Genomic DNA, 19,392 nt, shown 5'->3' on the forward strand with positions numbered 1-19,392 from the left:
AGAAAACTATAATTAGAAACGAAACTTTGTTGTAAATGAACTGCTGAAATTTCATGATAAACTTAAATGGATAAAAGCTACTTCCAATGGATAAGCAAAGAAAGTGGTTTCTTGAGATGGAATCTACTCCTGGTAAAGATGCTGTGAAGACTGCTGATGTGACAACAAGGGATCTAGAAAATTACATACATGTAGTTCATAAAGCAGGGTTTAAGAGGATTGACTCCAATTTTCAAAGTTCTACTATGAGTACAATGCTATCGAACAGCATTGGTGCTGCAGAGAAATCATTCCCAAAGGAATCAATGAAGTGGCAAACTTCACTTTTGTCTTATTTTAAGAAATTGCCACAGTCACCTCTACCTTCAGCAACCACCACCCTGATCAGTCAGCAGCCATCAACATTAAGGGAAGACCCTCCACCAGCAAAAAGATTACAACTCACTGAAGGCGCAAATAGTGGTTGGCATTTTTTTAGCAATAATGTAATTTAAAATTTAGGCATGTACATTTTTTTACACATAATGCTACTGCACACTTAACAGACTACAGTATAGTGTAAAAGTAACTTTTATATGCACTGTGAAACCAAAAAAATTGTATGACTTTATTATGTGATATTTGCTTTATTTCGGTGGTCTGGAACCAAACTCACAATATCTTTGAGTTATGACTGCACTGCACATAACTTTCAGCAGAGAAGAGGAAGATAATCTCCTATTCTTAAATACTTTGGACTTCATTTCTGGAAGTAGACATTCATCATTTATTAGTGTCATTTCACCTATTCATTTAAACAACATGTTCTGAGGGGCTTTATTTATACACCAAGTTCTGAAGATAGAAAGTTGAAGAAGAGATAGACATTGCTGTGGCTTCTAAGATATCCCCAACATGAGCAATATGTTGTATCAGTTTGACCTGAGAGGTTATTCACTCCAGAGGAGACTGGTGGCCCATATAGTTCATAGGGTCGCAAAGAGTTAGACACAACTGAGCAACTAACACACACTCCAAAGGAAAATACATTTTTCATCCCTCATACAAATCAATGTTATCTTGAATGAATGAATGGAACCAATAAAGCAATTTGAGATAAAACCAGAATCCAAATGAACGGTTGGGTTTCCGGCTGTTTTTTTACCACTGGTCCAGCCCCAGAGTAGCAACCACAAGGCACTGAAGGCTGCGCTTACCTGTTGCTCCACGGGTGGCTCCTCCGGATTTAGAGGGATTTTTGATTCAACGTCCTCCCACTGCGGAAGGTGGTTAGAAGCTGCGGTGTCAGTAGCAACGCCACCATTGTGTACCTTGATGCCATTTGTTCCCTGGCAGGAGGGAGGAACGTGGTGAAAGAAAAGGCTCTTCTGTGGCATAGGCAGAAACCAGGCCACGGCGAAGGCCACAGAAACACAGGTGAGAGAGATGACATTCAGGCTGAACAGGGACCAGGATGCCACTGAGACGAGGATCTGCCCCAGGACAGAGCCCACTGTGAAGCCCACCAAGGTGGCACTTCGACAGTAGCTCGTGACTTTCTGGTACATGCTCAGGTCTACCACACTGTAGATGTAGGAGTAATAGGCAATTTCAGTGGCAGTGGCGATGCCATAGAAGAATTCCAAGAACTGAATGGCCAGCAGTCCCTGGGCATAGAGCAGCATGAACCATGTAACAATAAGGCTGAGTCCCTGGAGCAGAATGACAGGCTTATAGCGGAGGTAGTCTGTGGCAAGGAACACGGGAAACAGCAGCACCAGGTAAGAGTAAGTCCACACTGGATATATTTCATTGAAGACCTGGTAGGAAAAGGACAAAACTCTGTTAGTGACCTCAAACAAACCGGAATATTCATAACAATTTATTCTTATCAAACAATCTACCATAACCTCAAAGATCTCATTCTTATCAAACAAAGAAATCTCATCAACAATTCTGAGAATTGCTTGGAATTCACTTACCTGTTTCCATCCCATCATCTCTTCCTAATATCTTCCCTATTCGCCGAGGCCTAGTTCAATGCCTTCCTCATCCTGGAAGACTTGGCTACAGTTGATCGTATTTGTAACCCAACATCCAAAGCTCTCTTGACACTGCTTTCTATGTGTCACTCTCTTCAATTACCTCATAGCACTGCTTCTTTAACCATGGTTACACATCTCCCAAGGAGCTTTAAAGATTTTGGATGCCTAGCCACAGGCATTTTTTCAAAACTTCCCAGGAGATTTTAATATGAGCCAGAGTTTAGAACCACTGCTTTATAGGTTCTTTCAGGGTGGACTTGACTTTCATTTTCACAGCCTGCATACTGTTTGGAAGGTACTTGGCTGAATAAATGCTTTGGAAACAATCAAATGTTTTGGAATCATCATCAGTTCTTACTTTCAGCCACAGAATGGGGAACATAGATCCTACAATTGATTAGGTTTTTCTGTTATTAAGTTTCACTTCTTTCGGGTAACAGGAATAGATCAAGAAGGTAACTCTGTCCAGACTTGATTTCTGATTGGCTGAATATCAAAAGTGATTCATCTATGGAGATTACTCAGCCACAAAAAGGAATGAAGTCAGCTGAACTGAGGTGGAGGAAACTAGAGTTTGTTATATAAAGTGAAATAAGTCAGAAAGAGAAAAACAAATATTGTATATTAATGCATATATATGGAATCTAGAAAAGAGTACTGATGAACCTATTTTCAGGGCAGAAGCAGAGATGCAGAAGTAGAGAATGGACTTGTGGAAAGAAGAGCAGGGGAAGGAGAGGGTGGGATGAACTGGGCGAGTTTCACTGAAACAGACACACTACCATGGGTAAAAGAGCTAGCGGGAAGTTGCCGTGTCACACAGGGAGCTCAGACCACTGGTCTGTGATGACCCCAAGGGTAGGGTGGGGTGGGAGGGAAGTTCAAGAGGGAGTGGATATATGTCTACTCATGGCTGATTCACCGTGTTGTATGGCGGAAACCAACACACATTGTAAAGCAATTATCCTCCAATTAACAGTAAATGTGAAAAAAAAAATGGAAAAAAAAAAGTGATTGATCTAATAGCCTCACCTTCCTGAATTCTGGTCTAATTTCTGTTTCTAAATCATTTAGCAACCTCCACTTACCAGGAAACTTTCTTGTGACTGAACGTATACATAAAAGAATAACTGGGAACGGCAGAAATGATTCCGATCCGCAAACGTAGAAATTTTGGCAAATGAGTAACAAAGCGTACTTGGCTGATACAGCACAGGGTCAGACACCTCTCAGCAGAAAACCAGAGCAGATAAGGGCGACCTTGAGATGAAAGTCTTGAAGAGTGAAGGCGTCCCTACAGACTTTGCACAGGTGTGCTCCATTAGCAAACTCTCACTTTTCAGCCTATAGTTTTAGATATTCTCCCATATCTTAAGTGTGAAACTGCCTCCTCTGGTTGACTCTGCATGTTTCTCCACTTTCACATTTTCCCCAACACAATACCACAGAGCTGTTAACCATCACAACTTCCTTTAAAAAATACCTTCCTTCTGTAACTCCATCTTCTTTGTTCTGCCATGCACTCCATGGGAGGTTCACTGATTCTTCACTCCAATAATACTGTCTGTACTTTTATGTGTTGTATACCTTTCAATACTAGCTGTCCCCCAAAGCTACCAAGTTTTTATTATATACATCTCGTCCTTTCAATTACCAATTTAAAGTGTTTATACTTATGAGTCTAATTCCACTCCTAACACAAGAACCACAATTTAGATAATGAAGATAAGGAAAAGCAATGCCAAGCTGAAACAAAAATAAGGCAAGCAGGGGGAAAAGACCAGATGTGTTCTCTTTAAGTTATTCTAAATAAGAAATCAGAAGTTACTCCTAAGAGAGACATCAACCCAAGTGGACGGCCCCTTCCACAGTATTATCAGCAGTATAACAGAACATCTGTTACACACTATGCTAATCACCTCATCTGTATGACCTCATTTCATCCAAACAATGCTAAGAGGTAATTGTGTTTATCATCTCTATCTTACAACCAAAGTAACTAGGCCTTAAGTGAATTGCCCAAAGTTATCCCAGCAAGTCACTGGCAGAGGGAGAACCTGACCTGGATATTAATATTCTGAATCCACCACATTCAGATGCCCTATTTCTTCAATCAGAAAACTGCTTTTGATTACCTACTATGTTCCCCCCTTACTTCTAATGCCGACAGCACCTTTTCCAACCTGTTTAGGGGCGCTTTTATGGGGCTTTCAGGAAGAAAGAAGACCAAACAACCCACAGAGCTTAGCCACTGGGTCTCCAAAAGTCTCCAAAAGAGGATCCCTTCTCAGGATAGTTAGGGAGTCTGGGATGGACATGTACACACCGCTATATTTAAAATGGATAATCAACAAGGACCTGCTGTAAAGGGCAAAGAACCCTTGCCCAATGCTATGTGGCAACCTGGATGGGAGCGGGGTTTAGAGGAGAATGGATACATGTACATGTATGGCTGAGTCCCTTCGCTGTTCATCTGAAATTATCACAACACTGTTAATCGGCTATACCCCAATACAAAATAAAAAGTTAATAATAATAATAAAAAAAGAAGATCCCTTCTCTCTCAATGCCTCCAAGGAGAAGCCATGGTACCTGGAAATAACTTCTTTGATGGATACTTTCCCTTCAGGAAACTTCCTACATGCAAAAATGTACAGATTACAGAGATTACTTTCTCACTGCCCATACTTGGACAATCCCCTCTTATCTCAGGTAACATCTGCCATGCAAGAAAAGGGAACTGATTTTATTCTAAAGTGTCTTTCACACATCTTTGGATCACAGCTTGTTTGTGCTTTCTTCCGAGACACAAACAGTTAAGGAAAAACATGTTTAGTTTTAAACTCTAATTCAGCTTAATCAGAGGCCAAAAGAAAGATATCAAGAGTTCTGTAGAAGATTATCCCAAGCAGATATCACATCTTTGAGTACAAGCCAGTAGATGAGAGAATGGATATGCTGGATTTATGAGTGTAAGATTAACATGGATGGAGTTTGAGCACATATTAATATAAGGCAAGAGGAAGAAGGATGGAGTAGGAGATAAGGGTGTTAAGAAGTAAGAACTAAATTCTGTAAGGCTCTGAATAGTAGGTACAGTAGTTTTAATACATTAAAGCGAATGCTTTAAAAACATCACTTCTCTGGTGGTCCAGTGGCTAAGACGCCACGCTCCCAACATGGGGGCCCAGGTTCAATCCCTGGTCAGGGAAACCACATGCCACAACTAAGATCCAGTGCAGCCAAATAAATAAAATAGCCTGCTAGGCTCTTCTATCCGAGATTTTCCAGTCAAGAATACTGGAGTGGGTTGCCATTTCCTCCTCCAGGGGATCTTCCCCATCCTGGACCCCCCATCTCCTGCCCTGGCAGGCGGATTCTTCACTGCTGAGCCACTGGCAAAGCCCCAAAGAACAGTACTGAATGTCAAATCCCATGCTGAAAAAGGTGAGAGGATAAAAAAGTTTTTGGTGATAAAGAGCTCTGTTTTATTAAAAGTTGGCTTTTAACCACTGAAATACAAATTTTAACCTATTTAAAATTTATAAAGTGATACAAGTTAACGGTTTTCCTATAATCTAAGGAAGAAATCCTTTGAGAATGGGAAGAGGAAATTCTGTCCTTTTTTTCCTCCTTTTGTCTTTGGACCTGGTTAACAATAGCTCTGTCTAAGATGATCACATTTGGCCCTTCTAAAGTCTCCTGGAGGAAATATAAAATTCAACACAAATATCACTAGCCATGATTTGACATTCACTTTCCTAAAAAAAAAAAAATCATACAATATTAAGTAAATAAATAACTGTCCAGAGGTGAAAAACAAACACTCAGGAAGGAGAACAAGTTGCGCTGTTTATTTCAGCTATTAGAGATTAAAAAAATCTAGGATTACAGAGAGGCTGGACAGAGCTATACTGTGCCTGACCAACAGAACAGAATCAGCCACAATTCTGAGGTTCTCAGAGACAAACGACATCCTTTTCCAGACCTCTAGATTTCTCTTCAAACCCTGCCCTCTTCCTCCACTAATTTGCAGCGACAGAAGCATGCTCTGTTTTCGTTACACAGTCAGCAAATATTTCCTGGGCCTGGCACCCCTGCTTTATTGCACTACACCCCCCCCCCCCCAACATATTTCTTTCGTCGTAGGAAGATTTCTGATAATCAGGGCACATGATGGCACATCACATAGCAATTCTGCCCAGGGCACTTGTACAAAACAGACTGGCTTTCAAAGAGCAACACTGGAAGCATGTTTCTCCCCTCTGTGCTTCTCTTTCAGGCAAGGTGTAGATCACATGGCAGGTCACATGAAACTTTAATTGTGAACAGCTTAAAAGTAGTATCATTTCTGCTTCAGAGGTCACACCTCAGATTCAGTAGTTGTTTGGGGGTGTTCTATTAATAGAATCATTCTATTTAAGGAAGTCATGTTCCTTCTTCTAGAATCATTCTGTTCACAGGAGTTGGCCCTTTCAACTTCATTACTCTTTTTAACCAATATTCTAATTCAAACAGGTAATGAGTAACTGTTACAGTTCCTTGTGGAGCAGTCCATAAGACTGAGAAATAAAGCTGAAGTTGGGTAAAAGTTAATGCTACTTGCTAGCTGCAAGGCAATATGAGAAACTCAAATGAAATCCTCAGCCCAGGGTTCAATTCCTGGTTCAATTCAACTCAGCCAGAATTTCAATTCCCGTGTTAAGTGCCCTTGAAAACGGAAGAGCAATCCAACAACAAATTGGAACATAAGTAATTACATCCTGCTCTGACCTGTTATACAGGGGTATTCAAAAGAGTTAACTAGTAATCACTGAGAAGGGAGTAAAGTTTAAATGGGAGGACTTCACTGGGAGCAACTGGGGCAGGGAGGCAGGGTGAGAGGAGTGGACAATGGAAAAAAGGGACAGCTAACAACTGCACTCAGCTTTCACCCTTTGTGGTGTTCTAGAAAGGAATACCAGACCTCAGCTTCCATGCTTTGTAGTATTCAAGGAAGAGAATGCTGAATCTGCTTTATTTGGGTTGTATGGGAGTAACTTCAGTTTACTTCCTTTTCCAGTTAAGGTCTTTCTTTTTCAAACAACAGATGTTGAGATTGACCATACACTTTGAAGAATTGAGTACATTTTTTAAAGCACACAATGCACTTCTAAAGTACTTACAAATTCCCCTAGGGAAAATCAATCAGCAAGAAGTTCTTGATCATGGACTATGTACTCTCAATTACTCTGAACATCGCGGGCAGAACAGAAAGAGCAAAACTAACATCCGTGAATCAACAATTCACAATGCACGAAAAACTATAATTAAATGACAACTGTGTGATACCATCTAAATATCTGCTTTTATCACAGAGAGGTGGGGTGGGGGGTGGTGAGGCGTATCGGACACAGTCTCACCCAATAAAAATCAAGACAAGATGATGGTTCTTGTTCTGTACACTTCTTACTTGAGCGCGACCAACCGCCAAGGGTAAACAATGTAAGGGAAGGGAAGAAGAAGGTGCAGCAGGTAGCGGGGAAGGTCCTTTCAGAAAGCAGGAGTCACTCGGCATCTGGCTCCTTACTTTCAGGCAGCAAATATTTATTTAAACCTTTACCATGTCCAAAGTACAGCTTGCTGTTTTCGCTTTTCCTTCCAAATATTCTCTCCCCTCCTCTCCCCCGCCCCCAAGATGGATCAGTTGGAGCAGAGTGGGGCTACTGCAACATCAACACACCGCCTGAAGCACACGTGCACTGGGGCTGCCAAACCCCGAACCGCGCTCCGAGCCCTTCACCTAAGACCTGCCCTTCCAGTCCGACCGAGGACAGACAGAAACACAGCGTGAATTAAGGCGGCTCCCCACACGGAGCCGCCTTTCAACTGAGGAAAGTCAGCAATCTCTGTCCAGAACGGCTCCCCGCGGCTCGAGCGTCTTTCTCCCTCCGCCTTTCCTCACCTGCATCCCCACCGCCCATCTCGGCCGGTCCGCGCCCCGCGCCGGCCCAGCCACCCCCAGCCAGCCGCGCTTACCTCCCTCTCAGTCAGGTTCTTCTCCGGCCCCAGCAAGTAAGGGGTCAGGAAGGGCTCGGACGGCCTGAGGCTGGCGAAGAAGCCGTAGGCGCAGAGCAGCGCGGTGGGCAAGAACCAGCACTCGCGTGGGACCCGAGCCGTGCGCAGGAGCATGGTGGCCGCCGCCGCCCGCCGGGACACCGGGCCGGGCACGAGCATCCAGGGGGCGGGGACACGGCCCCTTCCTTCTTTTCCTTCCTGCCAACTAGAGTGAGGCTGAAGCGCTGCCCCCAGCACAGACACCTGCAATTGTAAGTGGCGCCTCCTCCCGGCAGGGGCAGGCAGTTCAGGGATAGCCACCTCCCTCCGCAGCTCTTCCCAGGCTTTCCCAGCGCCGGGAGGCACACGTGCCGCCGCCCTCCAGCCGCGCCGCCGAAAGTCAGCCACGCCCTCCACCACCGCCTCCCTGCCGAGAACCAATTGGAGAGGACGCCGGGCAGTGGCTTCTCTCCCATTGGTCGGTGGCTCACAAGATGCGAACCCGCGTAGGCGGCGGCGGCGGGCGCGGTGGCACGCGTGACCGCTGACGTCCTCTGGCTCAGGAGCGGAGGACGTGTAGGACTCTGGTGAGAACGCGGTGATGAGAGGCGCGGGGGCGCGCTGCTCAGGCGGAGAACCCTCCGCCCACGCTGGAGGTCAGCTAGGGCATCCGCGGTGCTGCCGCTCGCAGGTCACGAATGCTCGGCGTGGGCTTCGTCCCCAGCAGGAGGAACGTACTGTATCACAGTTAGCCTCTCATTCTTAACCACGGTCCCTCTTTGAACGTCCGTTCGGATTCTCTTTCCCAGGTGGCCAGCGCCAAAGATTTAACCTTGGGACGGGGGAATGCTTTGCCTTTCTCCCAGCAGATTTCAGGCTCTTAAACTGTATTCATCTGCAGTAAAAAAAAAAAAAAAAAAAAAGTAGAAGCCCGGTGTCTAAGCGTTCTGAGGCTTTGACCAAGAGCCTGAGCAGGAAAAAGCAGATAAAATACTGTGAAAAGAATGAAAGAGCCAGTCACTTAAAGAGAAAGATGTCCTGGAGTCCTAATTTGAAAGCATTTTGGCTTTATTTTGTTACAATTTGTAAGCGGAATACAATGAAAGCAAACAGCTGTAAGTATAGCCAGTGTTTAAAAGATAAGGGGGAAATCCCCAGTCGTTATAGCAATCACGAATTATGATCGGTCTCTTCATTTAAAAAACCACAGCAGAGGTCTTGGCATAGTTTTCAAGGGCAAAGTGTGTCAAGAATCCGCAATGCTTTCTTTCATTTCTCTCTCTAAGCCTTTTTCTGCCTGACTCAGCTTGACTGTATCCCAGTCCTCCTACTGCAGACCACCTGCACCGTTTAAAGCAATTTTCCCTGTGCTGTATTTACAGAGTAACAGATCCTAGCAGAAGCTCAGAGAAAACATTTTTTATCTCATTTATTTATTTATTTATTTTCTTTTTTTTTTTTTTTTTATTAGTTGGAGGCTGATTACTTCACAACATTTCAGTGGGTTTTGTCATACATTGATATGAATCAGCCATAGATTTACACGTATTCCCCATCCCGATCCCCCCTCCCACCTCCCTCTCCACCCGATTTCTCTGGGTCATTTTTTAACTCTGTTTTGCATAATATGTGTTAGACCTATCTAGCCCAGTTTTCCTCCTGAGTCAGCAAATGACAATTTCTGCAAAAAGCATACTTTTTGCAATAGCCACAAAAGTAACTCTACTAAATGAAACAACGTACTAGTAAAGGGAAAGGAGATTTGTTTCTAACACTGCACAAGTGGATGCACCAAAGTATGTGAGTTGATCGGTCGCTGAAGAAACACAGTTGTCATACATCTATCAGTGGGTCTCAAAGTGTGGTCCAGGAAGCCCTAAGGAACCTTGCCATCTTTCCAGAATTCCACAGGGTCAAACTACTTTTGTAATAATACTGAGATTGTATTTCCTTTTGCACTCTAAAGACTACATGGTGTGTGACGACATTGTCACTCAATAGGCCAAGAGTATATTTTTCTGTTTGTATATTTTTCTGTTTTAAAACTTTCCAGATTTAATTCTAATGTGGCAACTATCAGTAGGTATACATTTGTGCTCTGTGTGCAAAGTCTCTTCAGTGGGGACCGGTTCTTTGCGACCTTATGGACTGTAGCCCTCCAGGCTCCTCTGTCCATGGGATTCTTCAAGCAAGAATACTGGTGTGGGTTGCCATGCCCTCCTCTGGGGGATTTTTCTCTACCCAAGGAGGGAACCCTCCTCTCTTATGTCTCTTGTGTTGGCAGGCAGCTTCTTTACCGCTAGTGCCACCTGGGAAGCATATCAGTAGGTATAACCCACAAAGTTAGCCTTTAGAAACTTCAGTAATAGGCAACTTGAGGCCAAAAAACTAAGAACTACATAATACAATTATCTAGTCCCCTAAATTCCAGCCACAGTATCTGCCTTTCATTGTGATTACAGAGGGGACATCAGTGGTCCTCTTGGCAATTGCTTCACATTTACATTCAGTGCTTTAGTAGAAGAGAAAGAGAGAGAAAAAGAAATGAGAGGCTTCAGGAGGAGAAGCCCACTTATTAAAAACAGCTTTCCATCCCTTTCCTGAGTCTTGGAGACCTGAGTTGTGTTCATCTGTAAATCGTTAGTCCTGAAATTTTTCTTTGGTGTAAATCACTTAGGCAATGTTGGGCATTAACAAATAATTGTTCTTGAATTAGTAGAGACTGTTTCGTTATTTTTCTCTAAGAGATCATGACAGAATTGTAAGAGTGACCCCCAGCAAGTCGGCCCTTGTATAGTCCACACCCCTTTGAGTGGGGGGTGAAACCAGTGATGTTAACCAGACAATGCAACTGTTATAATGTATGGCCCACCTGAGATTATCCAGGTGGGCCCAGTCTAATCACAGGCGCCGTTTAAAAGCAGAGACTTGTCTCCTGTTTGACGTAAAAGATATGCCACACTGTTTTTGGAGGGGGTTATGTGCCAACGCACCCTGTGGCAATTGAGACTGACTCTTGGCTGACAGCCAGCGAGGAACTGGGGTTTTCAGTCCCACAATCAGGAGGAACTGAGTCTGGCTACAAACAAGCCTGAAAATGGATTCTTTCTCTGAGTTTCCAGATGAGAGCCCAGCCAACACCTTAATTTCTTCCTGTCATGCTTGAAGAAACCACCCAAGACCCCTAGACTTCTGATCTACAGAACTGTGAGCTATATTGTTATTTTAATTTTATTAAGCTGCTAAATTTTTTTTTTTGCATTTCCTGTTAGCTTTATTTTTTTTTTTCAATTTCTCCTTTATTTTTTTTTCCAGTGGGTTTTATCATACATTGATATGAATCAGCCATAGATTTACATGTATTCCCCATCCCGATCCCCCCTCCCACCTCCCTCTCCACCCGATTCCTCTGGGTCTTCCCAGTGCACCAGGCCTGAGCACTTGTCTCATTTAAGCTGCTAAATTTGCAGTGATTTGTTTTATAGCACTAGAAAACTAATACAGATACTAATACAAATACAAAACTAGTACAAATTGAGGTAATGTTCACGTAATACAAGGTGACCCAGTAACTGTACTTAAGTGTACAACTCTGGTTAGTACATTCACAGTGTTGGGCAACCATCACCTGTCTAGTTCTAAGACATTTCACCACCTCAAAGGAAACTTGTACCCCTTAAGTATCACTCCCTATTCTTCCCTCCCCCTAGCCCCTAACAAACGCTAATGTGCTTTCTGTCTATGGATTTAACTGTTATGGATGTTTCGCATAAAAGGAATCATACAATATGTGAGTTTTGGTTTCTGCTTTCCTTCATTTAGCGTAACATTTTCAAGGTTCATTGACACATGAATCATGTATCAGTACTCCATTCTTTTTATAGCTGAAAAATATTCCACTTTATGTATATAACACATTGTGTATCCATTTATCGACTGATAGACTTTTGGCTTGTTTCCCTTTTTTGGCTGCTATGAACATTTATGTGTAAGTGTTTGAATACTTGGTTTTAATTCTTTTGGGTATTTCAGAATGAAATTTCCAGATCACCTAGTAATTCTATGTTCAACTGTTTAAGGAATGACCAGACTGTTTTCCTCAGACCCTATACCATTTAACATTCCCACTAGCAATGTGTGAGAATCCCAATTACTCCACATCTTTGGCCAGCACTTGTTATTTTCCTTCTTTCAAATATCCATCCTAGGGGTGTGAAATGGTGAATCGTGACTGATTTGCGTTTCCCTAATATGACTAATGATATTGAGCATCTTTTCATGTGTCTGTTAGCTGTTTGTATAGCTTCTTTGGAGCAAGGTCAATTCAAATCTTTTGCCCTCTTTATAACTGGATTGTTTATCTTTTTGTTCTTGAGTTGTAAGAGGTTTTTTTAATATATTATGAAAAGTAGAGCCTTGTAAGATATGATATGCAAATCTTTTGCTCATTCTGTTGATATAAATAGAATATTGAGAGACATTTTTTTCTCTAGTCAGATGGTCTCCAACTTTGTAATGGGTCAGCTTAATGGTTTTTTGACTTTATGATGGCATTCTGTAGAAGTCGTACTTGGAATTTTGAATTTTGAGCTTTTCTGCAGCTACTGTTGGCTTCCCTGGTGGGTCAGTGGTAAAGAGTATGCCTGCCAAGCAGGAGACCCAGGCTCGAACCCTGGTTCAGGAAGACCCCCTGGAGAAGGAAATGACAACCCACTCCAGTATTCTTGCCTGGGAAATCCCATGGACAGAGGAGCCTGGCGGGCTACAGTCCATGGGGTCGCAAAGAGTCAGACACAATTTAGTGACTGAACAAGAACAAGGGGCTCACATGTGTGGTTCTTTCTTGTGATGCTAAGGAGCTCCTGCAACCAGAGCCCCAAGTCAGCCAGGTACTCATGAGGGTAACTAACCAACACACTCATAGCCATTCCATACCCATTCTGTTTTTCATTTTCAATAAGCATTTAATAAACTATATGAGATATTCAACACTTTTATTATAAAATAGGCCTTGTGTTAAATGATTTTGCCCAATTGTAGGATAAAATCAGTGTTCTGAACATGTTTAAGGTTGGCTAGGCTAAGCCATGATGTTTGGTAGGTGTATTAAATGCATTTTTTAACTTAAGATATTTTCAACTTACAATAGGTTTCTTGAGATGGCCTCATTGTGTAAGCTAGGAAGATCTATATATGAAAGAATGAGGGAATGTGTGTTTTGCAAAAGTAGAATTATATTATGTACCCTTTTGAATCTTGCTTTTTCTCAGGAATAATTCATGGAAAACATTCTATGTAATAAGGTTAAGCTTTAATTCTTTCTAATATTCCATCATGTAGGTGTACTAAAATTTATTCAACTATTCCCTTTTATGGTCATTTTAGTTTTTTTTTTTTTGGTCACTGCCAAACAATGCTGCAATCAACATCCTTGTACAATATGTGTTTGTGCATTGTTTTCATTGTATGGAATTTATTCCTAGGAGTAGGATAACTCCTAAATCAGAGTTACATATTTTTAGTAGACATTGTTCAGTCACTTTCTTTAAAAGCTATAATAACTTACAATTTTAGTAGGTGCATATGAGAGTCTTCTTTTTGCATTGGGTGCTTGCCAACAACAGGTATAATCAGGCTTTAAAATCTTCGCTAGTCTGATAGGTGGAACTCATTGGTTCTCAGTCTTTATTGATTTTGCACCCCACCCCGACCCCGCCCCAGGATGTTTGGCGGAGTCTGGAGATATTTTTGATTGTCAGTCCAGGTTGAGGGTAGACACTACTAGCTTACAGTGGGCAGAGCCAAGGATTCTGCCAAAATCCTAGAATACTCAAGGCAGCCCCCACAACAAAGAGTTATCCAGCCTACAATGCCGATTGTACCAAGACTGAGAAACCCTGCTATAAAGTGATGCCGCATTTTGTCTTGAAAATCTTTATGGATGAATTTGAGTATCTTTCCATATGTTTGTCAGGTATTTGGATTTACTCTTCTGTAAATTACCTATTCACGTACTTTGTTCATTTTTCTTTTGGTTGTTTATTTCTCTCATCAATTTATGAGAGTGTGTTGTTTTATAAAGGCTTTATTTGTCCTCTCATTAAAGATATTGTTTTTCAAAAGTATTTCTTATTGACTTGACATAAAACAAGGTGTGAACCAATGGTCAGACATATTATGAACTTGGGTAGGAAAATAGCATCATAAAAATGTCCCTTTCATCCAAGTTAATTTATAACCTTAATGCAGTTAATTACAGTTAGAATTCAAGCTATTCAATTAAGAATCCAAAACGATTTTAAAGTTCATGTAAAATAATAAATGTACAGGAATAGCTAGTAAAATTTTGTAAGAGGCTAGTAAGGGGGTACTTGCCTAAACAGATATCAGAACATACTTTAAAGGTTCTAGAAGCAGATCAATTTGGTAATATAATTGAAATAGAGAAACACATAAGTGAAATAGACTTACATATAGGAAATCCAGAAATAGGAATTATTATGTGTGAAAATTTAATTGATAATTATTTTGTTTCATTAAATGAAAAAAAGATAAATAATTTAACAAATTTTACCAGCAAAACTGTTGATCCATATGAAAGAAATTAGATTTGAGGCAATTTTATACCATATGTAAAAATGAATTTCAGATATAGATGTTATTTAAATTTAAGTAGTAATAATTCCCCCTCCAAATCTATGAAGGCTGCATGTACTCTAGGAGATAAGGAAGCCCTTTAAGAAGTGAAGTCGCTCAGTTGTGTCTGACTCTTTGCGACCCCATGGACTGTAGCCTACTAGGCTCCTCCGTCTATGGGATTTTCCAGGCAAGAATACTGGAGCGGGTTGCCATTTCCTTCTCCAGGAGATCTTCCCAACCCAGGGATTGAACCCAGTGTCCCTCATTATAGGCAGACGCTTTACCATCTGAGCCACCAGGGAAGTCCCAAGAACATAAATGCACTAGTATAAAAAATAAACTACAAAAAATATAAAGGGAATGATAAAAGGATTATACTTATTAACCTGACCTTATTGAGGAGATTGTTGGACTGAAAACAGAAACCTTTTTGTCTTAATCTTCTGTTTCTCTGGCACAGTATCTGACTCTGACTATTTGAAGGAGCCTGATGAATCTTGGTGAATGAATGGCCCTCTATAGATTACTAATTCTAATCCCTTAGTGACCCATTTAAAAACCCTCAAGGATAGCCTCCTAGCAAGTAGGGATCTACAAAGCATGAGCGAGTCAAACATTTATAACAGTCAAACATTTATAACCTATGGTGTGGCATATAGAACTTCAGAGCAAAAGCAAGGATTGTATCAGCTTGCCTATTGTATTACCTTCCAGAGGAAGACTCCAGATTACAGAGAAATTAAGAGATATGATGTGATGAAATTGGAAACATGCCTGCTGACCCAATTTGAACTCTGTTCTACAATAGAAATAATGATGTACTTTAGAAAAACATAATCAGATTATTAATTTTGGAAATAATATCAAAACTGAGGCCAAGAAATGAAAATCAGTCTACCAAGATCACTAAGAGAATTAGCAGCAAACTCAAAACGGTCTTTGGTTGTGCAGTCCAATGTTAATCCTCCTTGCCATGTAGCCTTTTATGTTCTCTATTATTTATTATTTCCTTACTTTTCAATATAATGTACCACAAATCAGTTCTTCTTGAAAGCAGGGTGTTGAAGTGCCTTTCAAATGTAAGTTGGAGAGCTCCAACTTATATTCTTACTTCATTCTTTTAAGTATGATATGTACAAATAGACATTTTCCTCAGTTTGTAAGTGGGAACACTGGGTGACAGGGAATCTCAGTCCTTCCGAGTCATGTTTATTCCAACAGGAGTTTATTAAGAGTCTATTGTCGGGCTTCCCTGATGGTTCAGTGGTAAAGAATCCACCTGCCAATGCAGGAGACACGGATTTGATCCCTAACCCAGGAAGATCCCACGTCCTGCGGGGCAACTAAACTCACACACCACAACTACTGAAGCTCGCACTCTGGAACCCAGGAATTGCACCTGCCTAGCCCATGTGCCACAACTACTGAGGCCTGCATACCTAGAGCCCATGCTCCACGACAGGAGAAGCCACTGCAATGACCAGCCCACACCCCGCAACTAGAGAGTGGCCCCCGCTCACCACAACTATACAAAAGCCCATGCATCGACAAAGACCCAACACAGCCAAAAATAAATAAAACAAACTTTTTTCAAAAAAGAAAAAACGCCTCTTGTCCAAGCATTGTCCTTGGTGCCATAAAAAATAATCATAAAACAATCCCAACCTTGAAGTGTCATAGGATGGATCATCAGTGAATCATCAAGCCCTATTCCAGGCTCTGCCCTTGAAATGCCTGTAAGCTGATGACCCATGTCACAAACAAAAGCATGGTGTGTCCTGACAATAATCATAGACTGAATGACTATGCTGTGCTATCCAGTAAAAGGTCAGCTCAGCTCACAAGTGACTCTTCTGCCTGTTTCTTGCATACTTGACCCAGAATTTTGTATATAGTCATCAAGACATCACCCTACAGCTCAGCCATGCCTTGCAGCCCTTGTAGCCCTTGCTGCCTACTCATCAGCCAGTTCTGTCTGTGTGGGCAGGAATGTGGTACCACACAGGTACCTTGCCACGTGAGCAAGGCCCTTTGGGATAGTTTGGGGTTTGCCCAGTGTATACTTGGTGAAAACATGCCCCCCTCCTGCCTCTGCCTGTCTTCTGCCATCCTTTAAGGTCTAAGTTGAAACACCTCCCTCACTAATCTTAAATTCTGCCCTGTGTGAAAAGTTAGTGCACCCTCTGTGTTATGGTTAACAATAGCTTAACCATAACTCAGATTATTAAAGTACCATTTTCACCCTCTGGCTTGCATTTATTTGATTGTCGTTTTCTCGTCTCTAGTCTCTCCCTAGCAAGGTCAGTTTCCATACTACGGTCAGAATAATCTTCCTGGAATCAGTTATTACCCTTGTCCTTAACTCTGTTTAAGAATTTTGGGTGTTTACTGAATAAAACCCCAGATTCTTAGTTTTGACTTTTGCTGACTTTTCTAGTCTCACTCCTCACTGCTGGCCGTGCACTCCCTATGTTCAATTACAAATAGCTCACCAGTTTCTCAGGATGCTGCTCAGATATCATACCTCCTCCATCACTACAACCCTAGTCCAAGTCAGACCATTTCTTCTCTGAGATACTATACTAGACTTCTAGCTTGTTTTCCTGACCTTGGTCTTCCCCAAATTGTAGTCTGTTTGCAGCAGCAGCCAGAGTGATATTCCTAAGTCTACATCAAGTCATACCATTTTTCAGCTCAAACCCCTCCAGTGTTTTCCCATTCCACCTGGAATTAAATCCTAAGTTTTTACCATGGCCTGGAGAGCCCTTCCTGATTTGCTCACTCCACTTCAGTGTGCCTCTGTTCTCCTCTCCTGTGACTCCCTAACTTCCCACTCGGGGCCAGCCACACTGGCTTCCTCATTGTTCCTTGTTTGTACCAAGCATGCTCCCACCTCAGGACCCTTCCACTTGCTGGGCCCTCTGCCTGAAACAGCCTCTTTCTAGATACTTATGTGGTGCCCTCTCTCACTACTTTCAGCTTTCTGCCTGATTATCACCTTATCCTACTTAAAATAGCACGTATCTCATCCTGACACCTCTCTGTCCCACTACCCTGATTTATTCATCCCCATTTGTAGTATTATGTAACTGTTTGCTTGCATATTTTCTGGAGCCCTAGAATGAGAGTTCCATAAAAGAAGTGACTTTTTGTTTGTTGCACTACAACATTGCCTGGCAACAGTAGGATTGCAATTAATGTTTGTTGAATGAATGAATGAATGATTAAAATTTCAGATTCTCTCTGCACACTTCCCTAACACTCCAGGTTACTTGTTTTACTCTCTGTAGCATTGGAGATATGTATATACCTCTGTTAGAGCTATCACATTTTTATCATGACTTTTTGCCTCTTACTCCTTACTAGTCTATAAAATCCTCAAAGATAGATGTCTTACTTATCTACATATAATTCCTGGCACCCAGCACTAATTTGGTGCAAATATATAGGGTTAATAAAGGTGGGAGAAGCAGGATGATACAGCTATATTGGAGATTCAGGGTACAAATATATTAATCCCATCTTTTGGAGGCTACACTGGGACTAAATGCTAGCATTTAGTTCAATATAAATGCCCAAGGCAAAAAAAAATGTGAAAAGAGTCTCCTTCCAGTATACCATTATATCCCAAATCTGTCTTCCTAAGAACTTCTGGCTTTTGTTGACTCTCCAAAAAATGGCTTGGATGGTGATTATACCTGAATCCTTGAAAACAAATTAATGTGTGAGAGTTCTGACATGAAGGTCATGTTACAAATACCAATCACCTGTGAAATTCAATCAGAAAATGAAATTGATGGTCTTAGGAATGAGACTGTTATCTATCACCCAGCTGATGGCATGAGTCTGTGGACCTCACACACACTCTAGGAGCCAATCTAAGGATACGATTTAAGGAGTTGGACTATAAAGAAAGCTGAGCGCCAAAGAATTGAAGCTTTTGAACTGTGGTGGTGGAGAAGACTCTTGAGAGTCCTTTGGACTGCAAGGAGATCCAACCAGTCCATCCTAAAGGAGATCAGTCCTGGGTGTTCATTGGTAGGACTGATGTTGAAGCTGAAACTCCAATACTTTGGCCACTTTGCGAAGAGCTGACTCATTTGAAAAGACCCTGATGCTGGGAAAGATTGAGGACAGGAGGAGAAGGGGACGACAGAGGATGAGATGGTTGGATGGCATCACCGACTCAATGGACATGGGTTTGGGTGGACTCCGGGAGTTGGTGATGGACAGGGAGGCCTGGTGTGCTGCAGTTCATGGGGTCACAAAAAGTTGGATACAGCTGAGCAACTGAACTGAACTGAAGGAGTTGGAAATCCTGAGTTGTAGTTCAGGTTTTTCTGTAAACAGGGTTCATGACTTTGGATTAGTGGCTGCACCTGACACATCTTACATGAAGATGGGGACTGGATGAACTACAAAAGCTTTTCCAAGCTGTAAAAATCTATCAATTGATTCAGCCAGGAGGTTGTACCCAAGTGGCTGTACCCAGTGGGATAAACTGAGTCTGGGAAAGGAATGTATTATCTCTCAACATCGTTGACTTTGCATAAGGAGGTATAATGAAAAGAATCTGAAACTTGGCAGAGCTTGGAGACAGGCCTCAAATCCCATTTGCCCTCCTGTTTCTACATAACTGCCTTCCCCAACCTTATAGCAGCTGAACTCCCACCAAGACGGAAGAGGAAGAGTG

At 42.0% G+C, this 19,392-nt stretch overlaps 1 protein-coding gene and 1 non-coding gene across 2 annotated transcripts in view; one reads left to right on the plus strand and one right to left on the minus strand.

Moving 5' to 3' along the window:
- Nucleotides 1–8,447, minus strand: part of SLC19A2 (solute carrier family 19 member 2) — a 31,187-nt gene extending 22,740 nt beyond the window's left edge. Inside the window, exons 1-2 of the mRNA XM_061160277.1 lie at nucleotides 8,043–8,447; nucleotides 1,197–1,799 (exon numbers count right to left, since the gene is read on the minus strand). Coding sequence (XP_061016260.1) covers nucleotides 1,197–1,799; nucleotides 8,043–8,240 — 801 coding nt within the window. The 5' untranslated portion in view covers nucleotides 8,241–8,447. The remainder of the gene's footprint in view (nucleotides 1–1,196; nucleotides 1,800–8,042) is intronic.
- Nucleotides 5,165–5,236, plus strand: TRNAG-CCC (transfer RNA glycine (anticodon CCC)). The gene has a single exon. It is a non-coding gene; the product is annotated as a tRNA-Gly (tRNA).
- Nucleotides 8,448–19,392: the final 10,945 nt, after the last annotated feature.

The sequence above is a fragment of the Dama dama genome, chromosome 14 (assembly GCF_033118175.1).
Source record: "Dama dama isolate Ldn47 chromosome 14, ASM3311817v1, whole genome shotgun sequence".
NCBI classification, from domain to species: domain Eukaryota; kingdom Metazoa; phylum Chordata; class Mammalia; order Artiodactyla; family Cervidae; genus Dama; species Dama dama.